This window comes from Centroberyx gerrardi, chromosome 7, assembly GCF_048128805.1.
Source record: "Centroberyx gerrardi isolate f3 chromosome 7, fCenGer3.hap1.cur.20231027, whole genome shotgun sequence".
Lineage (NCBI taxonomy): Eukaryota > Metazoa > Chordata > Actinopteri > Beryciformes > Berycidae > Centroberyx > Centroberyx gerrardi.
Window position 1 is genome coordinate 19947010 of NC_136003.1, and position 25808 is coordinate 19972817.

The 25808-nt window shown below is 43.0% G+C and overlaps 1 protein-coding gene across 1 annotated transcript; it reads right to left on the reverse strand.

Moving 5' to 3' along the window:
* Positions 1–13526: 13526 nt before the first annotated feature.
* LOC139930919 (dual specificity mitogen-activated protein kinase kinase 6) lies at positions 13527–24880 on the reverse strand. The gene is made up of 12 exons (XM_071924251.2): positions 24561–24880; positions 21101–21170; positions 20570–20618; positions 20362–20475; positions 19863–19982; positions 19629–19745; positions 19400–19451; positions 19153–19280; positions 18041–18118; positions 16345–16484; positions 16033–16078; positions 13527–15679 (listed from the first exon to the last, which is right to left on the reverse strand). Exons 1-12 carry the CDS (start codon positions 24577–24579, stop codon positions 15602–15604), a joined length of 1011 nt encoding a protein of 336 aa, XP_071780352.1. The 5' UTR covers positions 24580–24880; the 3' UTR covers positions 13527–15601.
* Positions 24881–25808: the final 928 nt, after the last annotated feature.

A 25808-nucleotide genomic window follows, 5' to 3' on the forward strand; every position in this document is an offset into this window, starting at 1 on the left:
ATTAAACCAGTGATTCTCAACCTTTTTCACATCAAGGACCCTAATTCAGTCCACATTAGAGCCATGGACCCCCATTTGATGAGATTGTGTCTCTCGGGCCCAAATCTGAGAATATTTTTATTGTTAGATATGATTTTGTCAAGAATTCCATGACTATCTGTATTGTTGGTAGAGAGTGAACAGTGAAACTATGATCAAAAACAGTCATTCTTCCACATTCTCTAATTGTGTAAACTTCTTTTAAATTAAATAATGGTGAAGTTTAACAATTCATCATTTTGCTGGGGACCCCCTGGAACCCCCTCAAGGACCCCTGGTGGTCCCCGGACCCCACGTTGAGAACCACTGGATTAGACTACACTCAGTGATAGTTATAGTCAAGGGCAGGCATCTTGGCAGGATCCAGAAAGGTTTAGGCTAACCTTAAGCGGGACTGAAGTGTCAGATCACTGATAAATTGTGTTTCACCAAGCAGCCAACAGCTGACAGTCGCCCAAACTGTCCACTGGTGTGTGTTTGTGTTTGTGTTTGTGTGTGTGTGTGTGTGTGTGTGTGTGTGTGTGTGTGTGTTGGGGAGGGGGATTCCTGGGCAGCGACAGTGAAAGCCCCTGGCCTGTAAATAGTGATCTCTTTCTGCCTCCTGTCCTCGCGTCACACTAGGGCTTTTATTATGTCGCCATCTGCATGAAGTTTTACTTGGAATTTATTTTCAAATTGGAGTTCAACTTCAGTTTAGTGTCAGACGGGGTTTCCTGAAATATTTAGTTTTAGTTCTTATTTTATAAAGTTTCAGTTTCAGTTTTAGCATTTTGACTTTAACGAGAATGTGTTTTTATTCATGTGTCCCATGTTAACAAAAGAAGTTGGAGAATTATCTTAGGAGTTTCATAGTATGTATCAATGTAATATTAGTCAATGTGGCTTTTACTCTTTTCTATGTAGTTCTCTCCCGTACTTCCATATTTTGACCACAGGACTAAAAGTAATAGATTTTTTTTAATTCACATATTTTTGGAGGCACTGATTGTATTTTTAGTTTTATTTTTTTCTTACCCTCCAGTTTTTATATTATATATGTGTTTTCATGCTTAGTATTAGACTCAGTTTAAGTTTTAGTAAACTGTAATAACCTTACACACTCACACACACACACACACACGCACCTGCTGACACTCATTTTGGCTCCATCTTCGACAGCTGAGTGTCTCATGACACTCAGGGGAGGAACAGGAGAATCCAGCAGGTACAATATGTTGGACACAATTCAAGCTTTTTCCATCCCCCGAGCCTGCTGAAAGACAATATGTATATTTATTCACTGTGGGTGTATCTGCTCACGGAAGCAGCAGCAAAAAGGCGTTCAACACATAGTTTCACATGCAATCATTTATGCTTGTTGCATCATTATTACCTCCACTTGTCCATCTGTATACTGTTGGCTTATTGCATTATTTTGATCATCAGTTATTTTAAAGAAAAGAGGAGGAAGAAATCTCTGTGTTTTGCCTTTCCATGCAAATACATGTGTGTGTCTTTGTCTGAGGCGGTCCATTCTGATCATCCTCCATAGTCTTTAGGGCAGAATGACAGGGGACCTTTTACACAGTAGGTACTGTCTTGCAGTCACATAGCTGTATCTCTATCAGTCACACGTCACCTATTCAAGCCCCTCCCCTTTATCCTCTGGGCCCCGGATCCTCTGACCTTGACTGACCACCAGTAGAGCCAGAGCCAGGAAACAAAAGTGATACCTATTTTATGGTCATTCTTGGCTCTTCACCAGTGGCACCTTGTGCTGACAGGACTTGGCTCCGTCTCTTACCGCACTTTGTTGCCTATAATGGAGGTGGGTGAGCTGGTGAGCCTCCCTCAACCCTGAATATAAATCCATCTTGCATGGTGCCTGCCTCCATCGTAAACAGGCCCCCCTGGCAATGTGGAGTCGCCTGCAGAAACATTTGAAACATGAGGGACAAGTTGCTTTCACTGAGTTGAAAACAGTTGTGCATTTACACTATGGAAGATGTATCTATTGGACAGTGTTGATGCTAATTATTTATTGTGACATTTTTTCCCTCTCTGTCTGTCCATCTGTCTGTTTGTCTACCCATCCCCCCTTTCTCTCTCTCTCTCTCTCTCTCTCTCACACACACACACACACACACCCACCCTGCTGCCCTCCGTTTCTTTCCTCTCTTTCACTTTTGATTGTCTATTGTCTATTGTCTACGTCTTTGTTGCTTGTATTGTTGTTCGGTCTGTTTTTAAATACGCTGCTGTGGTCTTGACCAAGTCTCCCCTGTAAGAGAGATTCTTGATCTCAATGAGACAAACCTGGAACAAATAAAACAAAATAAAAAGTCAAACTAGAGGGAAATCTGAATAGAAAGGCCGTCTGTCGGAAACATGGGTGATTTCAAGGATGGAGGATTAGAAGGACAGGGAGTATTTGTAATTGAGAGGGATGGGGTTGTTTATGGGGACAGCTGAGAAGGGAGGGATACATTTGAAGTGTGTCCAGCCCTTCAGTGATAAAGGTTACCGCCAAACTAGTCTTGCTACCCAGCCAATATGTTCATACGCTCAGTACCACCACTGTCTGTCAGTGCATGGCTTTTATGTTTTCCTCTAAACCTTGAGGCCAAAATGTGTTGGTTTTAACATAAAGTAGATGTTTTATTAGATATGCTTAGTCTACTGTCACACAGACCATGCATATTCCATTTTTAAACCTTTATTTCTCCAGGGAAAATTGACTGAGCACACATGCTCTTTTCCAACAATCCTCTGCTTCATATTCATACAGTAACACACATTCACACCTGGGAGCCCCAGTGGAGCATTTAGATGCCTTGCTAAAGGGCACCTTGATGATCATTTTTGAGGGAGGGGAGAGAGTCACTCATTCACTTTTCCCCACCCACGTATCCCCAGCCGACCTCGGGATTCAAAATAGCAACCTTCTGGCCTCAAGCCTGCCTCTGTAACCTCTACCGCCACCGCCGGCTCCAGGTTCAAGGAATCGTGATGCTCGCTCCATGTTGTGCACATGCTCGTTGTGAATGAAGCTGACATCTTTCCACTGAATGTGTGGCACGTCAGCACCCTTAGGACAAAGTAGCTTCTGCACCTGGAAGGAGTGCCAAGGAAGGCCTACTGGGCCAGCCAGGGTTACTATAGCGATATCTGGGCAACCAGCAACGTCAGCTCCAGTTTGGAATTCTCTGAAGGCTAAAAGGAGAGAGAGGGAGAGAGAGGAGAGAGAGAGAGAGGGAGAGAGAGAGAGAGAGAGAGAAACTGGAATTCAAACTCTTGTTGTTTGTTCTGTGTCCAAAGATAGCATTGTGTTAGCCATGTTGGAGTATGGATCATAATCATATGCCATGTTAACACTATTTTTAGGGCTCATATTGGCAGGCAATCAGGAAGTACAGAGTTGAGCGTGCCGCTGCCCTGACCAAATCTTTGCTACTCAAAATGTCAACATGCTACAGTATATCCCTGTTGTTGTTTTGTTTTCCCTTGCTAAAATGCAGGTTGCCGCTTATGTCACCTCCACTCCACTAAAGTTTATTTCTGTTTGCATAGTTGTTATACTGTATGTGGATTGGAGACACATTGCATTTACACTTTACTGTTAATGTGGCCAAATGCTTCTCTGACCGGCTGGTTTGGGCGATTAGATCTTCAATGTGTCTTGAGTGCATTTAAACCTGGATTCTATATGTTTTTGCTCTATCTGAGTACAGGTAGATCACCTTGGATGCATGCAGAACGTGTAGAACGGGGGTCTAAGTTACAGATTCTTGTCTAGACACAAGGCAGCCGTCTCACACTGTTCCTCTTGATCATGGAGGAGTTCGAGCAGGAGTTACAGTAACACACACACACACACACACACACACACACACACACACACACACACAAAGAAACACACAGAAACTCACAGAGCGCAAGGCATAGCAAATGTGATCATCCTCCCCACTTTAGATTTAATTCACACAGAACAAGATTAGAGGATCCAATCAGTGGTGACATTGAGCCTGGCACCCGGTGGAACGGGACACCAGGGAGGCCTAATCGTCTCCTCTGCTCTGCTCTGCTGCGGCAGGCCAATCGAATCCCCTTCAGACGCAGCAGATGGTTGATATCACCTTCTCCATTTTCTAGGTGAGATTATCTCCCCGACTTCAGACCTCACTGGTGGATGTTTACTGTGACAGTGGCCTTTCTGCCATCCTGCCGTCGGGGTGCTGATGCTGGGTTTCCCATGGTGTCAAGCTACCTGGGGAGAGGGGCGAGGGGCGAGGGGTTGGGGACCCAAGTGATACTGGGGCGGGTAAATAGGGGCCATCTTTTCCGGGGAGGAAGGATGTGGGTTGAAGCTTTGCCTAGGTGTGGTGCAGCCAACACCACACTCTATAACTGTACGCGACAAAACCAGAGGACGAAATTGCTAGTTGGAAAATTTACATTTGAAGATTTTCATCTTGATGCACAGAAAAGTAAAGATGCTGGTTGCGCTCAGATGAAGGTCAATTGTAATGCAGGTGCAAAAATCAAAGTATTATAAACTAAAAAAATGGGAAAATAATTCTGCACACTGCAAATAAAAGGCTTGTGGGCAACTTTGCTATAGTCTCTGTACCTTCTGTGTATGGATAAAATTGACTTGTTCTGATTGGCTATTCAAACACTTGTACCAAGATGGAAAGTGTGAATACAGCTGCAACTAATTGTCTCATCTATCTGTGAACTTTTATAAAGTGGCTATTGTGTGGTGCCTCTTGTCAGAGCACTGATGAAAGCATGTAGCTGAAACATTTTTTCACTTGGCACCTTTAAGTTGGGCACTTATGCAATAAAAATTTGTTTTTCTGAGTTTAAGGAACTTTTCTGTCAAGCGTTTTATTTGCAGTGTGCAGAATTAGTTTGCCATTTTTTTTTAATTTTCATCTTAAAATGAGATATTAACCATTTGAAAAAGCTACCCTTAACTTAAATTAATCCTTTTATTTTCCATGTGATGAGCAAGTAGAAATTGTTTGTGATCACAATAATTTGGCATTTTGTAATAATTTGGCATTTAATAAGCAAACAACTGTTCAATTTTAAAAATGAGAAGAGCGATTCCTTCATTCTTCTCAGAGTGTTATTCCTCTCAACAAGAAGATTAGTCCTTACGTCACAACGCAATTTTCTCTCCTGTCCTGCCTGAGATTACAGAGTTGGCTTATGCTGGGTTTAAGCAGGGCCACCATAAGGAAAACAATGCAGCAGGAGATGACATGTGATTGTTGATTACAAACTCCTTGGGGGGAAGAGAAAGAGAGACAGAGGGCCAAGGTTGACCCTGATGATGGGTAATTTCCTCCAGGGACACTAATCAAACTGAGAAATTGTCAAATAGAGTGGTTTACGTCACACATTTATGATCGACCTCATCAGGTTGGAGGCAATCTGATGGCCCTCCAATATACAGCTGCGGAATCAGTGCTTATAACAACAAAAACAGCCAAGCAAATCAAGTATAATATACAACACTGAAATATGTTTATGCACCTACAACATACACACATACCGTATATCTGTCCTGGCATGGAATCAAAATAAAAACCTGTTCTCCAGTGTGATCTAATTAAAGCGGCGTACAAGGAACTCAAGTGTAATGGAACCCATCTCCACTCTAGCAGAGCGCTGAAAACAGGGCAAGTTTTCCGTGTCCAATGCGAGGAATGGGTAACAGGAGAGGAGCGGCCCGCCACTTAAGGAAGCCCTCGCAGCAGAGAGAGGGCTTAGTGTTTCACCGCGGCTCAGGTAATCAATGTTGTCTTCCGATCTCTTGACTTTCCTGTTCCCCTACAACACAAGGCAAGCAGCCCGAGGACCTGGCCATTAAAAGTCAAGCTGCTGATATCAAGACAGGAAGAAGCGCACAGATGACGGTGTGATAAAGATGGTGACCAGGCAACAATTCTGAAATATAATCATGGACTGGTGACCTGTAGTATGCATGAGTGCATTTGTGTGTGTGTATGTGTGTGTGCATGTGTGCATGCCTGAATGCATGAGTGTCCTGCCCTGTGTTGCGCCAACTTGAAAGATTACTTTGAAAAGGAGAGGCAGCACATACAGCATCATCCCTTTCCCAGAAGCCAGGATTATTTGTGTCATTTAAATATTGGCAGACTTGGAAGTAATCTGGTCAAAAGTCAGATGCTTTGCCAGGTCTATTTCTGGAACAATACGTCATCCCATTCAAGGGAGACGATTACTTTCCATCCCTAATAAAAAAAAAAAAAAGAAAAGTGAATGGGACATGTTGTGGAATATGGACACTAATCACTCCCCAGTGGACCCTGTGAGGCCCCAGGAGCAAGGCTGGCTGGCTGGCTCTGGTCCTGCAAGTGAATCATATGATTGGAAAGAAAGACCTTCCACTTTTCCAGCGTGGAACTTAATCCTTCAACATATACTGTACCTCCGTCACTGTGACACTCTATAGCCTCCAGAGAAACACTTCCTTTTAATTCTTGCAGTCCCGCTCTCTCTATTGCTGTCTGTCTGTCTGTCTGTCTATCTGTCTGTCTCTCTGTCTGTCTGTCTGTCTGTCTGTCTGTCTGTCTGTCTGTCTGTCTGTCTGTCTATGGTGAAAAGGTAAGTCAACAGTGGCCACATGAAAAGACGTGTTCTTCAGTGGGACAGAAAGTTAGCAGTAGGACCAGACTGGGTTTCATCAGATTCAGAAGACTGGAAGAGGTTTATATATAATATTTAGTCTCTGCGGGTCTGGGTCTTTTTTGGTCCCGGTTGTTTGGCATCAACAGGCACAGACTTGCAGCGAAGCAGCCTTGATGAGCAGCATCTCTCTACACTCTCCATCACTGGGGACCGGCGGATGTTTCCATTAGAACAGCTGGGCTCTAAATGCACGGCCTCTCCTTCAGGAAAACAGACAGGGTTAGGGGGCCACCGCTCTTTGCCTCTCCGGTCCTCTGCTGCCAGCTCCGCTCCCCACTGTGAGAAACCAGGAGGCATGTGATGGCAACAAGGAAAACACTCAGTTGCTGACCTCACTCATCAGTGTCAACAGTAACAGGTGTGCAGAGGCTGGAGAAATACTGTTTAGAGTTAATGTAATCTGCCATGGAGAAGGATCCTTTCATTTGAATGTGAAGTAGGCTAACTGCAAGCAAATGAATGACAGCGGATCTAAACTTGGAGGATTACAGTATAATCAGTGGTTCATTTGTCTGTTTGCAGATGCAGCAGAGGTGGTGAAGTCCTGACCCAAAGATCTGGGTCCCTAAGGTGTCCCTCTCGGCCTCAAAGTAAACATTTTGGTTTCACTAACTATGGTTTGATCCCCTTTGACCCAGTTGTTTGGTTGTGTGTATGTGTGTGTGTGTGTGTGTGTGTGTGTGTGTGTGTGTGTATGGGCCGTGGCACAGCCCTGCCCCAGGTACTCCAAGCTTCTGTGCATTCATTCATGTTGTTCCAGAACATTCCAGCGGTTTGCGTTGTGGCTTGAGTGGTGTGAGCGGTCTATCTGCGCATTTCCCCGGCTGTCTACCACAACAAAACTGGTAGATCAATAGACGCTGGTCAGTAATGCTGGAGGTAATCAATGGAAACACGGAAACACATTTATGTAATCAGGCGAATGGAAGATGTGAGGTCGAAAAAAATCCTTTTCTACCTCTTTAGGCCAAATATGTCTGGCTAAACACTAAACCTAAAATAGGTGTGAATCGAATTCCACTGTGTGGTCAACAAACTAATACAGGATAACTGATTTGGCCTGGCTAAATTTTCATTGATGAGGATATTTGACCAGGTTTGGGTGGTGAGGGCGCTGCCTTCAGCTGTGATTAGAGGAGGGAGGGTGCCTTGCCTTGCAGCAGCTGTCCCACTCGCTGACATCGGCCCGCAGCTCTTCTCCTCCAGCAACGAATGCAGAGATATTACATTTCACCTTCTTTGGCTGTCCCACATTTTAAAATAGACCAAAATGTTCCAAATCATGCAGTAAACAACACATGCCATCCTTGTTTACCCTGCAGTGTCACATGAATGTTTCTCTTACACTTTAATCCTTGATGGCAATAATGATCGTTACTGGCCATTACCGATCCCTAATGGGACCTATTACTCTTCCATACTGTATATAGAGCCTGAAGCCTCTGTATTTCCTATGTGGGTATCCATGAAGAGTCACCACATGACTGAGACATACCTAATTTCAGGAGGGTTTCATGTTCTTCCATTGCCGTGCTGAGTTACAAAGGCTAACCAGTGCAGAACGCTGCCACTCACACCTGTGTTTGGGACTGGGTTCATTTGACTGAAACCATAAAGTGACCAGTTTAAAATGGCGCAATAAAAGCATGAAGACCTAAAATAAAAAAGAAATACTAATCAGACCAAGGTCATGCAGTCTCCCCGTCTACATCGTTCATCCCGTCCCTACAACAACAACATCTGTGTCAGGATGGAATAGATACAGCAGCTCTCGCCTTTGCCAGTGTGATGAAATATGCTGTCATCTAGTTTTATGAGAGTCTGTTGCTTTGATCACAAATATTTGCTTTTATATGGTGACATGCCTGCCCGCTCACACACACATGCGGGCTCACACACACACACACACACACACACACACACACACAGACAGACAGACACACACACAGACACGCACCCATTTCATTGTGGACAGTAATGAAACAGCATAGGGGCAGGTCTCCTCTTGGGCTTTGCCTTGGCATTGTGATTTGTGATGGATGGCTGCCACCAGTGTCTCAGGGTGTAATTACGACGTACTTTAGTCCTGGCTCAACTATCAAATCCACTAATCTATCCAGGCTATCACCTTCAACACCCATACTGGAAGATGGAACGCCCAGAGAGGGATTGTTTCAACACAAATAAATGAAGCTGAGCCGCTGTATTGGATTATAAGGGTGTAATACTAGAGTATTTCCAATGATTTAAGCAGGCTACCTCCAACTCTGTTTACAAAAGGCATTTATAGTCTGGGGCTATCAATTTGAAGCACTCACGTTCTCTCATGCTACTAAGGTTAAGGAATCTGTCTGAAGTAGGCGCTACCCATGAAGCCCTTTACTGCTTCTATTCAATGCTTAATACAGCTTTGCCATTATATTCGATACCCTATGCTGTGCTTTTGTATTTGAAGCCCTGTGCATGCTATCTCATATCAGTAATCCGTATTACCAACTGGGTTAATAAGCCTGAGAAGCTTGAAAAACTGCAGTAGCCCTTCCCAAGCCATTGGCACTTTTTATCCCCAAAGATCTTACTAAAATGTAATTATGTAATTGCCTCATCCTGTACAAGTCCCTCTGAGACATTTTTTTTTTTTTTTTTCATTCATTCATAGAACAGAATCTGCTTTGTGGCCCAATCCTTTGATTCCAGTGAGCACAGCACTTCCCCCAAGGCTTTTGATAGAAGGGATGAAGCTGACATGCAACATTGCATAAGTACACTTTAAGTTACAGTATGATTAGCAGTTAATTAAATTCCTAAACATTTTGATAGCATTGTAGTAAAAAGTGCCCGTATTCAAACCCATTCAGTATTCAGTAGAAACTTCCCGATGAGGATTAGTAAAGTTTCATTTTATTTTTTACCTTTACTTTTAGACATTTACAGTTAGAGTTAACTTTACCTTCTTTGATATTAGCCTTGTTGCTGTGAATATAAAGGGATAATCTCCTCTCCTCGGGCTATCAGATTATTTGCAAAGATAATACCAAAATGGGTAAACAGTTAATTTATGGTAATTTTCCAGTAATTCTGGAACCACAGGCATAAAATCTTAGTCATTTTTTTTTTCAAAAGTAACCAACTAGTTGAGTGTTTTTATAGAGCTACCCTTTTACTTTAGAGTAGTTTTTAGAGAAGTAGGCCTAATCTTACTCCAACTTGAGTAAAACATTTCATTCTTTTCATTTTTGAAACTGACACACTTGCAAAGCGAAGACAGGGACAGATAATGTAGCTCTGAATAGGGTTTTGATGTTTAAGACACCTTCTCTTGTCTAGGTCAGTGTCTGTCAATCACCCTGTGTATCCGGCAGTGCAGTATGTAGGCTACATGCTTGTGTGTGTCTGTGTCAACACCCATTACCTCTCCCACCTCCCCTCTAAGACCTTGATTCAAGGTGCAATAGGAGCCATCTACGGGTTACATAAGGCTATGCAGCGGCAGCCCAGGGCCTGGTCTGATCTTGAGGGGTTCTTTTACCCTCCTCAGACAGGAGACCCCGTTCTAACCCCCATCCCCGGATATCCTGTTATGTTTGGCTGTTTATTCCAGCGAGGTGGTGGTACAGTCATCTGAGACGGGACGCTTGTAGGTCTGCCATCTAAGGGCACTCGGATGGCCAAGCATTCCTTGGCAAGGGATAGAGAGAGAGAGAGAGAGAGAGGGGATACAGAGAAAGAGTCGGGGGAAGGGGATGATCCCCTCAGTTCCCCTTATGCACAAGTCCCATTTTGTCCATGCAGAAACCACAATGTGTAATTATTATAATTGGCACTTCACAGTCCTCGATAGGATGTTTGTATGGAACGTTTTGTCTGTGTGTGTCTCTCTAATGACTTGCTCTGTGGTGCGCAAAACACTGACCATCAGATGTCCATAGCCAGGTCAGGGGATCGTGGGAGCTGGCAAAAGATTAAGGAAATAATTCCAAAATGGAGTGCACATACTTACCATGCCTTGTCTGGCACTCCTCGGTCCATCTTTAGGTCCCTGGAGGCAACAGCAGAAAGAGTTCTCAAACTCAACTCTAGTGTCTTTATTTCATCATGTAAAAATAGGCATGCATCTAATCACTGCTGTGGCAAGTGATTTCAGTACTCGCTGTTTGTTACGTGAGTTCTGCCTGAGTAAACAGCAGAAGCTCCTGAGCAGACAGGAAGACACTCTCTGGCTCTGAACACGAGGACAGGGCCAGGAATCTGCTTGACTGGCTACTTACTAATTAATAAATCATGGGAAAGATGCTAAGATGGTTAGAAGTCTGCGATGATAACCAGCCGCTGTATCTTCTCTCTGACCCTTATGCACCTGTTTCAGATTGTAAGCAGACTGAAAACAGCTGTCCTGCTGGTCGTCCTTTGCACCCTTGGGATACATTTTGGTGAACTTGCAGTTTAAGTTGTGAAAATTATATTGTTTACTGTTTCTGACCCGATAGGGATAAGTAAGCACTCAGAAGATGAAACACATAATGAATCTATGAATCAATCAATCAATTGTTCTTTCTGGAAATGTGTCTTGTACAATAATCAGGAAGGTGTATTAGTGCAAAAGTGTATATTCCACAGCCAGGATATAGCAAGTCCAACAGTTGACATTAACTATGCTAACACAACTGGAAAGCACACATTACTGAGTCTTCTATAATCTTGCGGAAGGAGATGGAGCGCTAGAGTTGTGGGAATAAAATTACTGGTTCTGGCTGTTCTGTAGAGAGGGTACAGATGAGGTTTTAATGGTTGTTGAGTGGTTGAGATGTGGCTCATATCGTCCCAAAGGTTTTGCATTGCACTGGATTTGAACGTTGATAAAATGTTGTGAGGTTTAGTCCCTGAGATTCTTCTATCTATATTGACTTTTTTTATTTTTGTGATTTTTTTTTGTGTGGGCTGAACCAGGTGAGAAATCAACAGGGCACATTTTTAGATTAGGATTCGTACAGCAGATGCAGTTTCTGTTTGCTCTTGTTTCATGTGTTGATGTTCCAGGTGAGCTGAGGGTTTGGGTCAGTGTGTTCCTTGGTGGCTGTCAATGGTGATTTTGGACTGGCAGTGGTGGATCCATAAAAAAGAAAAAATATTATATACTTTCCTACTTTTCTGCATCTAATGGCAAACTGGTGAATGTAGAAGTGCTTAACTGTTGCCACCCAAGAGCTTTTGATTTTCAATGGTCAACAGGCACTTTAAACATTCATGTCTAAAGGAAGTCATACTATGACTTGAAGAGAACAGAAATAAACACACAATTTCACCTATTACACTCAAATTCATGAATTCTTAGCCCTGTAATGCCATGTGATTGTGTCTGAAAGTGGGTTAAATGTGTTGACTAGTGTCTGGCCCTAGAAACATTAGGTTGTTATTGTGAACTGGAGCCACAGATTACCCAGCCACTCATCCTCACTGCTGCCCCGGTGGGGCCCTAAAACGCCCATTTCCAGTTCAGACAGGTTGCGATTCTCTTCTGCATCGCAGTCTCCTCTCAATTGAGCGGAGATAGTAATTCAACTAGACGTTGGCCATTTTCCTCATACAACAATCTTTTTTAGCGGCATTATGTAAGTTCTCATCAGAGGCCTTCTTTCCTAAAAAGAGTGTCTTTGGTTTGGCTCGCAATCCACTCCTCTGCACAACTCTGGGCCACTGCCTGCAGTCTCCTGGCATTGAGTTTCCTCATCCTGGCATGAAGACATTGGCCTTTGACAGACACACTCAGAGTGGAGTGGTCTGGATCCCGCTGCTCAAGTGAGCTTTTGTTAACCTCTGTTAACATTCACAGCGAAAAAGCACTCAGAAAGAGCCATGTAATGGACTAATGTTTCTATTCACAACTCTAAGAATCAGAGGTTTGCCAAAAAGAGTGCATTCACTTCTGTGTCTGCTTACATAAAGATGTTTACTCAGATTGACACTGTAATATTGCTGGCAACAGGCGCAGGTGTTATCAGAAACAAATAAGGAAATAACAGTAATTGGATTTGAAAATTGCCTGCAATGGAAACTGTTAGACCTTTACCCCTTGTGGATCAAGATTGGCAGCACATTTCTTGTTAAATTAGAGGTGATGGGAGTATTTGAGATCAAGCTTATAGCTGCTCTTGGTATAGGGTATGTATCTACATAGGGTGTGGGTATAAGTTACCATATGACTGTATGCACACGCTGGGGCCAGGTGTACCATTTCCATCTCTTGTTTCAATTCCACTTTCATTACATTACAGCGCTTTACAGTATCACATGTAATAGGATGGAAAACATGGTCGTGCTGACAGGTGTCTGAGGAGACGGGCGAGGGAGTGAGACACTACTGCTGGTAGAAACCCTGAGACTTTATTTCCTTTTATCAGCTGGATCGGTCAGCTCCAGTATCTTTCATCTCGATTAGAGCGTGTGGTTTCAGGAAGGAGAATCTTAAGTGGAAACTGTTAGTGACGAGGGAGTAGGAATCAAGAGCTTGACCGAGGAGCGGCCTGAAGGGCAATTTGGACCACATACAGACAGATGCATGTATCAAGACTTCATTAAATGTCAGAGCTGCACTGTACATCTTCTATGCATCTGTACATTATTATAGGAACTACTTGTCAATTCTTAAACCTGCAGCTATCATCCTTTCTGCAACATTTTTGTCCAACCTTTTGTGCGCATTTGATAATCACAAAAAAGGATTGACATCATGTCTAGGTATTGTGAAATGAACGATACGATGAAATGAATTCTTTATGCAGTCTTACTGAAGAATAAAGCCTTTATTTTTTGTCTTCCCATAGTTCAAGTTTGTCAGTCCCACCCAATGAAGAGGTGGCAAACAGAGTGAAGGAGTAAGAGGTAGAGCAAGTGTTCCATTCTCATTGTGATCAGCGTAAAAACTCACTTTTACACACCATGGGAATGGCCATCCAAAGAAGGCCGACTAGAAAAAAACAAAACAAAATTACAGCAGCTTCTTTGTGGCGTTGCTAGCTTTCCCTTCTTATTCACAATCATAAATACTCCTAACTCACTGACTTTTGATAAAGATCGCACTACAGTGTAAACCAGAGAGGCCATGAGTGCTCGCCATGAACAGAGGCATGGCAGTCGTCACCATCGCTATCGCCACCACCACCGTCACAGTCTCTGAACACTTGGGAGTGGGGAAAGGGCCTCTTGCTGTGTGTCCAAGGCTAAGGGGCACTGCATAGTACAGTCAGACAGAAGAGATAATGGCTGCCCGCCATGGCCCACATAGAGGCTCTCAATCCAGCACTCAGGAAGAGTACGACCTGGGAGAAAAAAAAAAGAAAAAAAAACAGGGCCGCCTCCACATGAAGCAGGGCACAGAAACCTGAGCGGCGGAGCTTGACAGCACATCAATCCAAAATAGGTGCACAGGAGTCAGCTGGCCCTGTGAGTAAGAGAGTGTGTGTGTGTGAGTGTGTGTGTGTATGTGCACGCGTTTCACACTGCATTAAAAACTAACTAATATCAACCACTCTAGGAACATCTGCACTGCCCAGGTTACGACAGCGCCATGTTACATTTAAAAAAAAAAAAAAAAAGATAGTATTTACATCTTCAACACATAAATTATTTCCCTAACATACTGTATGTGTAAGGCATAATAAGGTCTCTGAAAAAAATAAGTGCCTCGGATGAAAAGACGATACTGACCCCAGCATTCGGAAAGATAAGCAAAGGGGAGAATAAGTTTAAATGCTGCCAAAAAAACAAACAAAAAAAAAAAAAAGTCAAAATGCGGGCAAAATCAAGTCCAAAACAGAAAAAAAAACCCACACAATTAATGTAATAATTCATGAGAACAATTTTCAAAAATGGCACACAGCGGGCAAGATATAGCTGTGAGCTTGAATAGGCAACCCCTGAACCTCCAGGTGGTAACACCGGCAGCACTGTTTACATTAGGAGGCCAACTCTTAATCTAATACCCAAGAGGAGAGGAGGGAGGGAGGGAGGGCTGTGTACTGTGGGGTCACTGCATGAAGGCGCCTTGGAGCGCTATAAGGTCAGATGACACGGGATTCCTCACATTCCTGCCTCACACGAAGAACCACAGAGAGAGATCTAGGAATGACTTGCGACTCCTTCTGTCCCCGAAATTGACCTTTGCCATTTGTCGCGGTGCAGCGTGCTTCGTTTTTGACCGCTGGAGCCTCCCACGGCCCGGCAAGACACAGGACCAGGCCAGACTGGTCACCTGATGCGTTTTGACGAATAAGGCCCCAAGTAATTCACACTTGACGTCGAAATATATATACAGTATCAAAAAAAACAAACAAAAAAAAAAACTGTATAATGAGAAAACATACAAACGCATATGCAAATATAGCTTTCATTACACAAAAAAAAACATACACTTTAACTGTTGGTTTTGCAGATGAAATTCAAAGTATTCATACAATATGCGTCACAAAAGAAATAATGGCTGGCTCTGTCCGTTCTGAAGAGAGAGAGAGAGAGAGAGGGGGAGAGAGGGAGAAAAAAAAAACAGGACAAAAACAACAAGAGTTCAGTTCATATCTGTCGTGTTGGATAATTGCACACACACAGGAGGCTTGGAGGAGTGAATTAAACCTCTCCAGTCGGTTGGACCATACGAGTTCATATCACCGTCACTCTCCCACTCCAGTGCTGTTGGGCTGGTTTCAGTCTTTGGGTCGCCCCCTGTTGTGTGTGGGTGCATGAGAGTCCGTCGAGTATGTCATTCCAGTGAGTTTAAAAAAAAAAAAAAAGGTAGGCCATTGGTTCATTGATGGAGAGGTCCCGCCTACCCTGACGGGGAGGGGTTGGGAGGGGGGCGGGGAGCCCATCAGTCAGCCAGGATGACCTTGACAAAACTGGCCACGTCTGTCTCTTTGGAGTCATGCAGGGTGAAAAAGGGATGTTGCTGTGTAGAAAAGGAGAAACATCTATGCTTAGACATATGTTCCTGGACGACAAAAGGGATTTACACCAATGTAATAAACACTGTGTTGTTATTGTTTTTAGCTAGCAACACACACATACACACACACACACACACACACACACACACACACACAGACACACACACACACTCTTGGTGGGTTAATTGGGTAAAGCCTGGCCTCTTGTGGACAAAAGCAAGAACAGGAGCACCCTAGATTTCACAGAGGTGACACAGATGGTGGCAAAGTAGACAGAAGACAGAACAAAATACATTCAACTATTTAATGCCATTTTTGGAGAAAAGAGACATAAAAACCAAAGATGCAAACTAACCATTAATTCTGTGTAAGCTGGTCTCTCAATTGGCTTCTTTCTTAAGCTGTAAAGATGAAGAAGATAGAGGCAAACATAAGACAAAATACCAAACAAATATCCAACAGTAATTATAGCCACATATAAAAATAGTCAAATGATGCCATCTGATGATGTTGACAGGATGATGGAGCTCCTGAGATAGTCATGGCTCTTCTTCAGGCTAATGGAGAGCAGAACACTGACCCCTGCTGGGCTTTGGATGCCACTGCTTTAGAGCGAGGCGGATGAGGAGCATAACCGTGAGAAATGTGCAGAGATGGAGAGGCTCACCATTGGGAGCTGAAGTCTACAAACTCTGGGGAGAAGCGGTCGGCGGGCAGCTGTGGAGACGGCTCGTCCACCACCTGTTTGAGCTGCTGGAACGGGGTGCCCCACGAGTCGTAGGGGAACTTCAAAATGGCCAGCTCAATCTAGAAGGCAGAGACAGTCTGGTTTAACAGGGATCCTACACATTGTCCATTTAAAATATCATACTTTTTCCTTCTATTTCTTGACTGGATTTTAAGATTTTGATCAGGGTTCAATATGATGTATGCTAATGTTAGCTGGGTAATATGACTATCAACTATAACGCTAGCTGAAGATGATCCTTCACAACACTGAAGAGTTCATCTTCAAAGGGCGATATATTTTTAAAAACCATTACCAGAAAGTCATCACGCAACATCTATAAAATATTAAGTATTTAGACTATTTAGATCCAAGTTAATTAATCTCCTTTTGCTATAATTTGTTTTAACTTTGTACTACCAATCATTTTGTATGAGTATATGTATTTTATCAAATGGTGGACCTTTCAGTTTGGAACAAAACTCTTCAAATATCACAATATTTGCAGACACTTTTACAGAATTGTACAATTCCCAAGCTTCCCATGGTCTCAAAATTGTAAAATATATTCTTTGCAAGATAGCAATAAGGGATAAATAAGTGATAAGGGCATCTCTTTCGTGTAGCCAAAGAAAGAAAAGGTGCCTGTGAGCCATATTAAATATTAATCAAGGAAAGCATGGATTATTTATGATTTTGCACCAATCTGGTCTCGCTGTCAAAACATACCAATCATACCAGGGTGACAGTGACTCACCATTAGTGTTGGATCGTGTGTGTGGAAATTTGTGGTACCGATATTGGCATCTTTTTTAACATGATTTAGTAAACATGGTATTTGCCAAAGTGTACTGTACCATCTGATGAATTAAACTCTTGTTGAGAAAGTAACGCTGTGGATAATTGTGATCATAAACTTCAAACAAAACTGGGTCTCCCACCACCATGGTGCTCATCACAGCAGTAGCTGCCGAGGATAAAATGGATCATAGAGGAAAAAGTGGAAGAGGCTCGACTTACACTGGCAGAAAGCGGCTGGGATGGCGTTTGCCTTGAATTATATAATAAGAGTTATGATCCAATGGAGTACGGAGAAAGGTCTGGTTACACAAGGCTAAGCTAACATTTACGTTTTTGTGTTTGCCAACAGCGTGAGCACCGTCTGACACAAGCTCATAGTAGCAAGACAGTGAATACACAATCAGAGCATCAATCATCTTGCTGGCAAAGCGAGAGCCTCTGTGGTTGAGTTGGACTTTTCCAATATCATATTGCATAGTTTGTATTTCCTTTTACTAGTCCTTTGTTGTGAACTTTAATCACATCTTTATCCACATTTTTATGTGGACAAAATGTTAGAGATGTTAAAGATTAGAAAGCACTACAAGTACTTTAAAGCTGTATGTCTGGTATGTAGCCAATAGCCTCACATGCTATTGCTTTACCAAATTCATGTAAAGCTGAATACAAGAGCATTGACTGCAACCTTGATGCCAAAATGGCAACAATAACATTAATTTTGTGCCTATTTATTATTAACTTAAAGTATCAAAAAATGAAACTGAATGTGCTCTGCAGTATTGATGCCAGTATCAGTATCTAGAGGCACTAAATTTGGATACCCAGCCCGACTCACCATAGTGATTCCAAGACTCCATATGTCTGACTTGACGCTGTAGCCTTTCTGGTTGAGGTCAGGGTTGATCCGCTCAGGCTGAAACAGGAAAAAAGCCAGCAACAGATAAAATTATTTCAACAATAATGATAAACTTGATTTGTTTTGCATTTTTCAAAACAGAGTTACAAAACAGCTACAGACAAATCAATAAAAATGCCAGATTTAAACTCAGACGTAAAGAATAAAGAAGTCAAATGTAATGGGAATAAAATAGTTAAAAACAAATTATATAAAAGACAGCCCTATAGAATTAGGGAAATAGGTCATAATGTGTAGCCTATTCATTTAATGCCTTTGAGTAATGGGTTTTGACTAATGTGGAGCTACTCCTTCATACTTTTGATTAATAGTATTCTAGTGTAGCCTACACCTATATCTAAATGTTTAGTTTTTTCTATTTTCTTCTATTTCTGCATATATTATATGGTTAAAAATATTATATGGTTAAAATGTTTAAAATGAGTGACGGTATGATCATGTGACGAGAATCCAAGTCATGTAATTTGAGTCTTCTTGAACACCTGTGATTGTGCAATCAATGATCGAACCTGAGGAAGCAACTGGCGAAACGCGTTGTTCGCTTCTCAAGTCTAATCTTAAGAAAATAAAGATGTAAGTTAACAACGAAGTCTAACAGTGTGCGGTTATGTCTTATTCCTGCGACCAACCTGCACCTGATCATAAGTGGGTGTGCACGGGCGTCTTGACGACTAATTCCCATAAATTACTTAAAAGCTTTAGGTGATGATTTTAAAGAATGCACTGGTTCTGCTGAAGTTCCAGGCAAGATATTCAAAAACTTAGGGGTTCGGACAGCGAAGGCCTGATTACTGTTAGTCTGTAGTCTAGACTTCAACATGGTGAGGGAGCGGCCTGCCTGAGGATCTCTGGCTGTGCTCCAGCTCATGAGGGGTTAAAAGACCTACGATGTTGATAAAGGCCAGGCCTCGCTCAGGCTTAGATCAATCTTAAATCCGTACATTTCTAAAACTTCACTGAAGAATCTTCTCCTGCACCTCAACTGGCCTGTACCAGGAGTCTCTTCCCCGATTTTCCCTGGCCCTGCTTACCGCCATGTAGGGCTTGCAGCCTGCATCCATGGTTTTGGCTACGGAGTCCACCAGGTGGCCACTGATGCCAAAGTCACACATCTTAACCTGGCCCTGAGTGTTGATGAGAACATTGGAGGGCTTCACATCTGGAGAGGGACGGTGTTGGAGTGATGAGAGAAGGGATAGCAAATCAACAAGGGGAAACACATGAGTATAAATTTTCTGATATTGCAATGTCTTTGATATGAGTAAACACACTGTTTACCTCTGTGTATCACCGACAGGTTACTGTGCAGGTGCTCTAATGCCTTGACAATCTGTAAAGTAAACAGAGATTGAGAACTGAGGAAGAAGTTGAAGTCATCATCAGTCATCATCAAGAAGTCAGTAACTAACGCTGAGAACTAGAGGTGTAGAAGACACCCAAATGATCAAATCATCACAATGACAATGCTCTCAAATAGTAAAATATGGTGCAGGAGTCGTGGACGTACTGCTACAGTGATCTTGCCCAAGATGTCCTCGGGGATGGTCATGCCTTTCTCAATAACCTTCTTGTAGAACTTATCCAGAGAAGTGTCCATCAGCTCCATGCAGATCCAAACATCCCCCTGGCAACACCGATGTCAACCGACAATGAAGAGAAACAAGGCGGTCAGCACTTCCGTAAAATGCACAAAGAAGGCAATGCCGATAGTAAATGTGTGAGACGCAGACATTGTCTTCACCTCTCTGAAGAGGGCGCCATAGAAGGTGACGGTGAAGAAGCAGTCCACTGTCCTCATGGAAATGTCCAGGTCCATCAGCAGCCTCTTCTGCTCCAGGGTGTTGACTGTGGCACGGATCCTCTGGGGAGAGAAACGCACAGATCGGGCTGCAAGTTTCATCACAGGTGCTTAATCCCAATGGGGTCCAATGTCTTATCACAACGTCCTCAAATATTATCAACAATGCATTTTAAAAGGCCCTGCAACTTAGCTGCACAGTTGCACCAGTCAAATCACCAGAGATGACAGAGAGAGGAATGAAAACTCCTTTTCCAAAGATATATAACCCATCCCCCCCCCCCCCCCCCAATGTAACCCATCATAGATCCGATCTAAATGAGTGCGAGCTGAGCGCACATGTTGAGTACATCTATGAGTCATCGTACTATTTTAAAAGCCTGGTGCATCTACTGAGCAGCCAAGTCAGGTAACCTGAGCAGCGAGCGGCTGGCCAGCCTACCTTGACAGCCATGATAACACCACTGGGCACATGTCTCATCTTGTCCACCACCCCATACGCTCCCCTCCCCAGCTCGCCAATCTGCTCCAAGTCATCTGCCTTCACCACAAAGTTCTGGACGGAGGAGAGAGCGGTCAGCTTAATGCATGTATTCAGCTCAGCAAAAAATAGAACAGCACGTCTCAGGAGAATACGGAGCCAACTTTACCTTATCTCCAATAGTGACGCAAGCTTTAGAGTCGAGGTCTCGAGGGGGCCTGCAGCGAGAGAACAGAGTTTAAATTGAGTAAAAACAGTCAGTATACTGTCAGTTTGAAAGATGCCATATTTGCTTACAGCTGATTCATGAGACACATTGTGCATCTTTATTATTAGAATAACTGATGAGATTCATATTAAAACAGAGAGTGGTTTAAGTCAATATTAAGATCAATGGTCAACTCGGGTAATCCAACATGCAGGGATTGAACCTCTCTCCCCGATTTGGACAGGAATCAGCATTTACACAGGGCCGTGGTTCCTTAAGTGGAGTACAGACAATCCAAATCCCCAGAAAGTTCATTCATATTATCACATCTACTACGAAACACAATGCACTTCTCAGCCAAATGCCTATTAGGGTGTCTCCAAATCTATTCGGGCATCTCCATCATAAAAAAAAAGTTTGAGAGCCCCTTATTGAGGATAATATGTTTGCTGCCTCTGCCCCTCGGCACCCCGGCATAAAGAGGAGCCTTACGCTGCTGCTGCTGGTGGAGGCTGCTCAAACACTTCTTTGGACAGCTTCAGTCCAGGGTTCTTCTTCTTCCCTGGCAGATAAGAAATGAGAAAAGCCTTCATGATTGACTGGTCAATATATCCACATCAGTCTATGGATAGTGGAGTTTTTTCCCCATTCTGGAAGTAAGGAGTGCTTTCAAGGTTACATTCAATTTGCAGTTGCCATTGACACCGACTCTTGCCAATGATCTGTTATCTAACTGGAGATTAGGTGTACTCAAAGCTGAGGCCCCACAATAGAGAGAAGGTGGCCTAAATGACTAATCGGCATTGGTATGATGACTCAGATGCAGAGAAAGGGGAGGGATGGTAAAATACAAGGGAAGCAAGTCCTCCTTTCCTGTCATGATTTTTTTTTTCAAATGTTGCAACCAAATCAACCGTCAATATGTTTTTTTCTCAAGTTTAGGACATATTACATTTTTCAATATCTGGAAGATCAAACATGGTGCTGTAAACTGTGGAGCTCTGGGACCTTTCTCTGTTAAAGTAGTGACAGCAGTCCATTCATAAACACGTTTTACCAGCAGCCTTGGGACTTCCCACAAGGGGCTGTGGGTCCCTGCCAGAATGACACAGCCAACAGGCCTACCAGGAACACAGAGGAAAACAGTTCAGCTCTTCTCGACATGGACACTGGCGCTCAGCGTGTTTGCTCCCGTAGCAAGGTCGACAGGAAAAACAGAACACATTCTTGACCTTTGTCTGTCCTGGGATTGGACAGATTTTCACCCACTGGGATATGATGAGAAATAGTTTAGACCTGCCTGGCTATTTCCTCAACTAGTTGTATACAGGCTTAGGCCAGGCTGCAAGCTAAACTCATTCTACCTCAAATCTAGGAAGTTAGTTTCATGTAGCTGACAGGCAAGTCACTAAAAAGATGTATTTTGCGCAGACTGGAGCAGCCCCTTTTTTGAAATTAGCAAAAAATTGCAATGGGTCTGTTTATTGGTATGACTTATTTGTCATTAGAGGTGTGGATACCAGCTGCTACTACTGAATTAAAATTATTTACCATGTAATGAGTCATACCACTCCAGTTTGCAGGAAACATGATTGGGTAAACCCCTTCCTTGCTAAGCCGTGCTTAGGGAAGTCTAGCTCACAAGGATTTCAGATTCGATGGCCTACAACTGAAACTTCAGGCAGGCGTATTGTGTGCTGTAGCCCTAAAATAGGCCTACAAAGTGTCTTGACAGACAGGAGTTTCAATGAGCCACTACGCCTACAGTAGTCTCATGTGGTAGGGGAAGATTAAATGTGATTTACTCACACATGCTCAGTCAAAAATAGATTGTGCATTTCCTCTGGGTGACATAAATAAAGAGCATTCAAAACCTCCCTATGACCTGACAAATAAGACAGCCTTTTGTTCACCCAACAAAAGTAGGGTAGCAAGCCAATACAACACAGGCCAGGCTCTCCCTTCACTGGTGCAGCACAGAAAAATAAACGGATTGCGTAGTTTAAAAACATGCCACCAAACCTGACAGAACGTGGCTTGTTTAATCTCTTAGAAAGGTTTAACAATGTGTTGGTGCTGCATGAAAACAACTACTACAATAACACTTGACACATACAGTAGATCATACTGTACATATCACCTTTTGAATGAGGTCTGAGTAATTGCAAGACATGCCTTGCGTGTTTACAGTGAAGTCGTAATGGACTTGAAATACTAGTCGCTCTCAGGTAGCAGTGCCAGTGTGTGGTGTGTGTCGTACCCCTGTGGCCTGGGCTGTGGGGTGGGATATGACTCACAGCCAGTCAGACTGGACACATCCGCTGAAAACACAACAGCTGTCAGGACCCTTTGGGAAATATGATGTCACTTCACTTGGCCTGCTTACTGCTCACTTTCCTCATTGGGCCGAGGCTAGCTTCCCTGCAGCTTTCTGTTGCAAGACCTGCCTTGTCCCCGAATTGGGCCCCGATATGAGACAATGATGCCGTGACATCAGCCATAGCTGTATAGTCAGTGGATGTCAAGGGGACACAGGAAATTAGGTGATTCTCCGGACACACCAATAATAAGAGAAGAGAATCTTCTGAGTGCAGCAACGCATACACAACATGAAGAGGAATTTCTGGATTGTGCATGGGATCAAAGTGTCAATAGCTGTGTGGCGAGTCACCATCAGGAAGCTTCGGCCTCAGTCTGGGCCCATATATGGACAATGATGAGTCATGCACAGATAATCTTCCACACCACCCTATCAGTGCAGTTAGGGAGAATCCAATCTCCGAACATGCCTAAGCAATGCCGTGAATTGCATTGCAATGCATTTAGGCCCACTCCACCCTTTACCACGGAGGGCCGCACTCACTGTAGTGGTCAGAAAAAAAAAACCCACACACTTTCACAAGACACCTTTGGTCTGCACAGTAACAACACATTAGAACCTGTGTAGCAGCTATGCAATACTGCTTGCAGCCAGTGAAGTGTCAACAAAGAGCGCCTGCACTAGGTATTGAGGCTGCAAGTCAAAACATGCCATGGTAGGCCAAAGGCTGTGATTGCCTGAACAGCACACAGCCAATCTACACAGCCCTCTCAAAACAATGTGTACTCCCGACCATGGTAACGCTAGTATGATTGTGTAACAGCACAAGCGGTGAACTTGAAATGCAAATTGACATCATCGTGCTCTCTGTATCTGACGCAGAGGAAGGACCCTGATTTTCCGAGGGGTGCATTTTGTTGAACAGTGTCCGCCGCTACAAAAAAAACATTACACAACACACACGCTAGCGGAAGCCAAATGTGCGATTCGTCGTTCATTGACATTGCCGCGAAGCGCGTGAATGTTTAAAAATAGTGGAATTTCCACCAGGGAAAACGCATTTTTACGGACGCGACTCTAAATATATACATGTATAGGCTACGTGTGGTTACGTTGGCCAATCAGAATGATCCAACATAATCAATGAGTCATGACATCCAGGAGGCCGAAAAAATAAAACACCTGTGGTCCCACTTTGCTTTCACCTAAAGAGGAGAAACCAATCTGTACCGCTGCAGCGAGTTACAGCTGAAGGTGCAAGTCGGTTGTTTAACACAGCTTGGCGAAATACCTCTTTTTGTCGTGAAAATGTGCTCACTAAAACACAAAAGTGAAACGCGAGCGACACGGGAATGCCCATTACCAGAAAGCAAAATTGGCGATATAAGCTATAATACAGCGCAGGAGCAATATCTTGAGGCTCCAGTGTGGCTAGAGGCTTCGCATAATGATAGAAAGCAGGAAAGACGTCCTGGCTAGCTTTTTTTTTCCTCCTCTCATGCATGCAGCTTTCCACCTGGTAAGGTTACGATTGTCAATGATAGCTAAATTACTTCCACACAAACTGCACCGCATAAATGAAATCACATGCATGGGTATGTTTTAAAAAGCGGCAGAGTACGAAATCCTTACCTCCTTTAGAAAGAGACATTTCCCCTTTGCTTTGATGAGGGGGAAGGGAAGCACAAAGACTTTTGCCTTTTTTTACTCCCTCCCTCCCTGCATCTACCCTTACACCCGCTCAGGATCGGTGGCTTGTCGTGCAAAAACTAGCAGCGATAAAAAGATTGTTTATCTTCGTGCAATCTCCGTGCTTCTATCGCTAACCCGCAGGTTTAAGGATCGATTAGCAGATGGATGCACAACTTTAAATGAAGTCGACGCGGGATATACAGTTCGAGTTAGTTTGCTAACAAAAACTGCACTTTTAGGGTGGCCAAAGTCTGACAGCTGAAGGTTCCAACGACGCTGCTGCGTAATGACGTATTTCCTGCCTCATGCTTAAAGGCTTATGGGTTGTGTAGTTTGTATCGTGAGCACGGATTTTTCTTTCGGTTTTTTTTTTTGTACAGATGATGTAACAGAGAGCTAATTTAATTTACAGATTAAAACTACATTAATTACAACGATGCTTTTAATAGATCATACAATGCATTTGACTTTGATTTGTTGTCTGGCAACTTTATGCACACTAGATTTTGGTAACTGAATTATAGGCAATCATAGACAAAATGTTTTTTTTCTTGTTTTTATTGAAGATGAAAATGACAGAGATGTAGTTTCTTTAAAAGCTAGAGATAAGGTGTGTGTTACACTAGAAACAAAATACAATCCCCTAGGGGCTGCAATAAAAAAAAAAAAATCCCCACTGTCTTGCATGTGAGCCGCAGAATACAAAGGAACATTGATAATGGGATTGTACTTCAAATGCATTTTGGTATGTAAACAGCAAGGTACTGTAGGTATATAAGGGTATGTTTAAGGATATAGTGCCATGAACTAGAAATCTATGTGGACACTAGAATAGAGCTTCATTTTCATGTTCTGCATAAAAGGAAACCAACAGCAAACATTTTAATTTAAAGCAAAACTTCTATCTATGCAGACAACATTAACCATTATGTAGATTTAATGAATTCATAATGCCATTCAACCAAGGAAACAGCCAGACATTAAAAACCGTAACAAATACAGTACAGAAAAGCTTTTTTTTCTCTCAGTATGCATGTAAAACTGAAAACCCACTGTGAGTAATCTGATAATCATTGCTGAGCCACTGAATTGTTGTTACAATGGTGAGTCCGTAACTGGTACCAGACGCCTCCTTGCTAAGTAGTTGGAAGACAAAAAAACAAATTGCACAAAGTGATCATTAATGGA

What these genes read in the sequence shown, in the direction of transcription:
- LOC139930919 (XM_071924251.2), bottom strand. An exon ending in CCTCCACCAGCAGCAGCAGC is followed by an intron (nt 20,619 to 21,100) that starts GTAAGGCTCCTC and finishes CTCTCGCTGCAG; the next exon opens with GCCCCCTCGAGACCTCGACT. An exon ending in ATGGCGCCCTCTTCAGAGAG is followed by an intron (nt 19,746 to 19,862) that starts GTGAAGACAATG and finishes CGGTGTTGCCAG; the next exon opens with GGGGATGTTTGGATCTGCAT.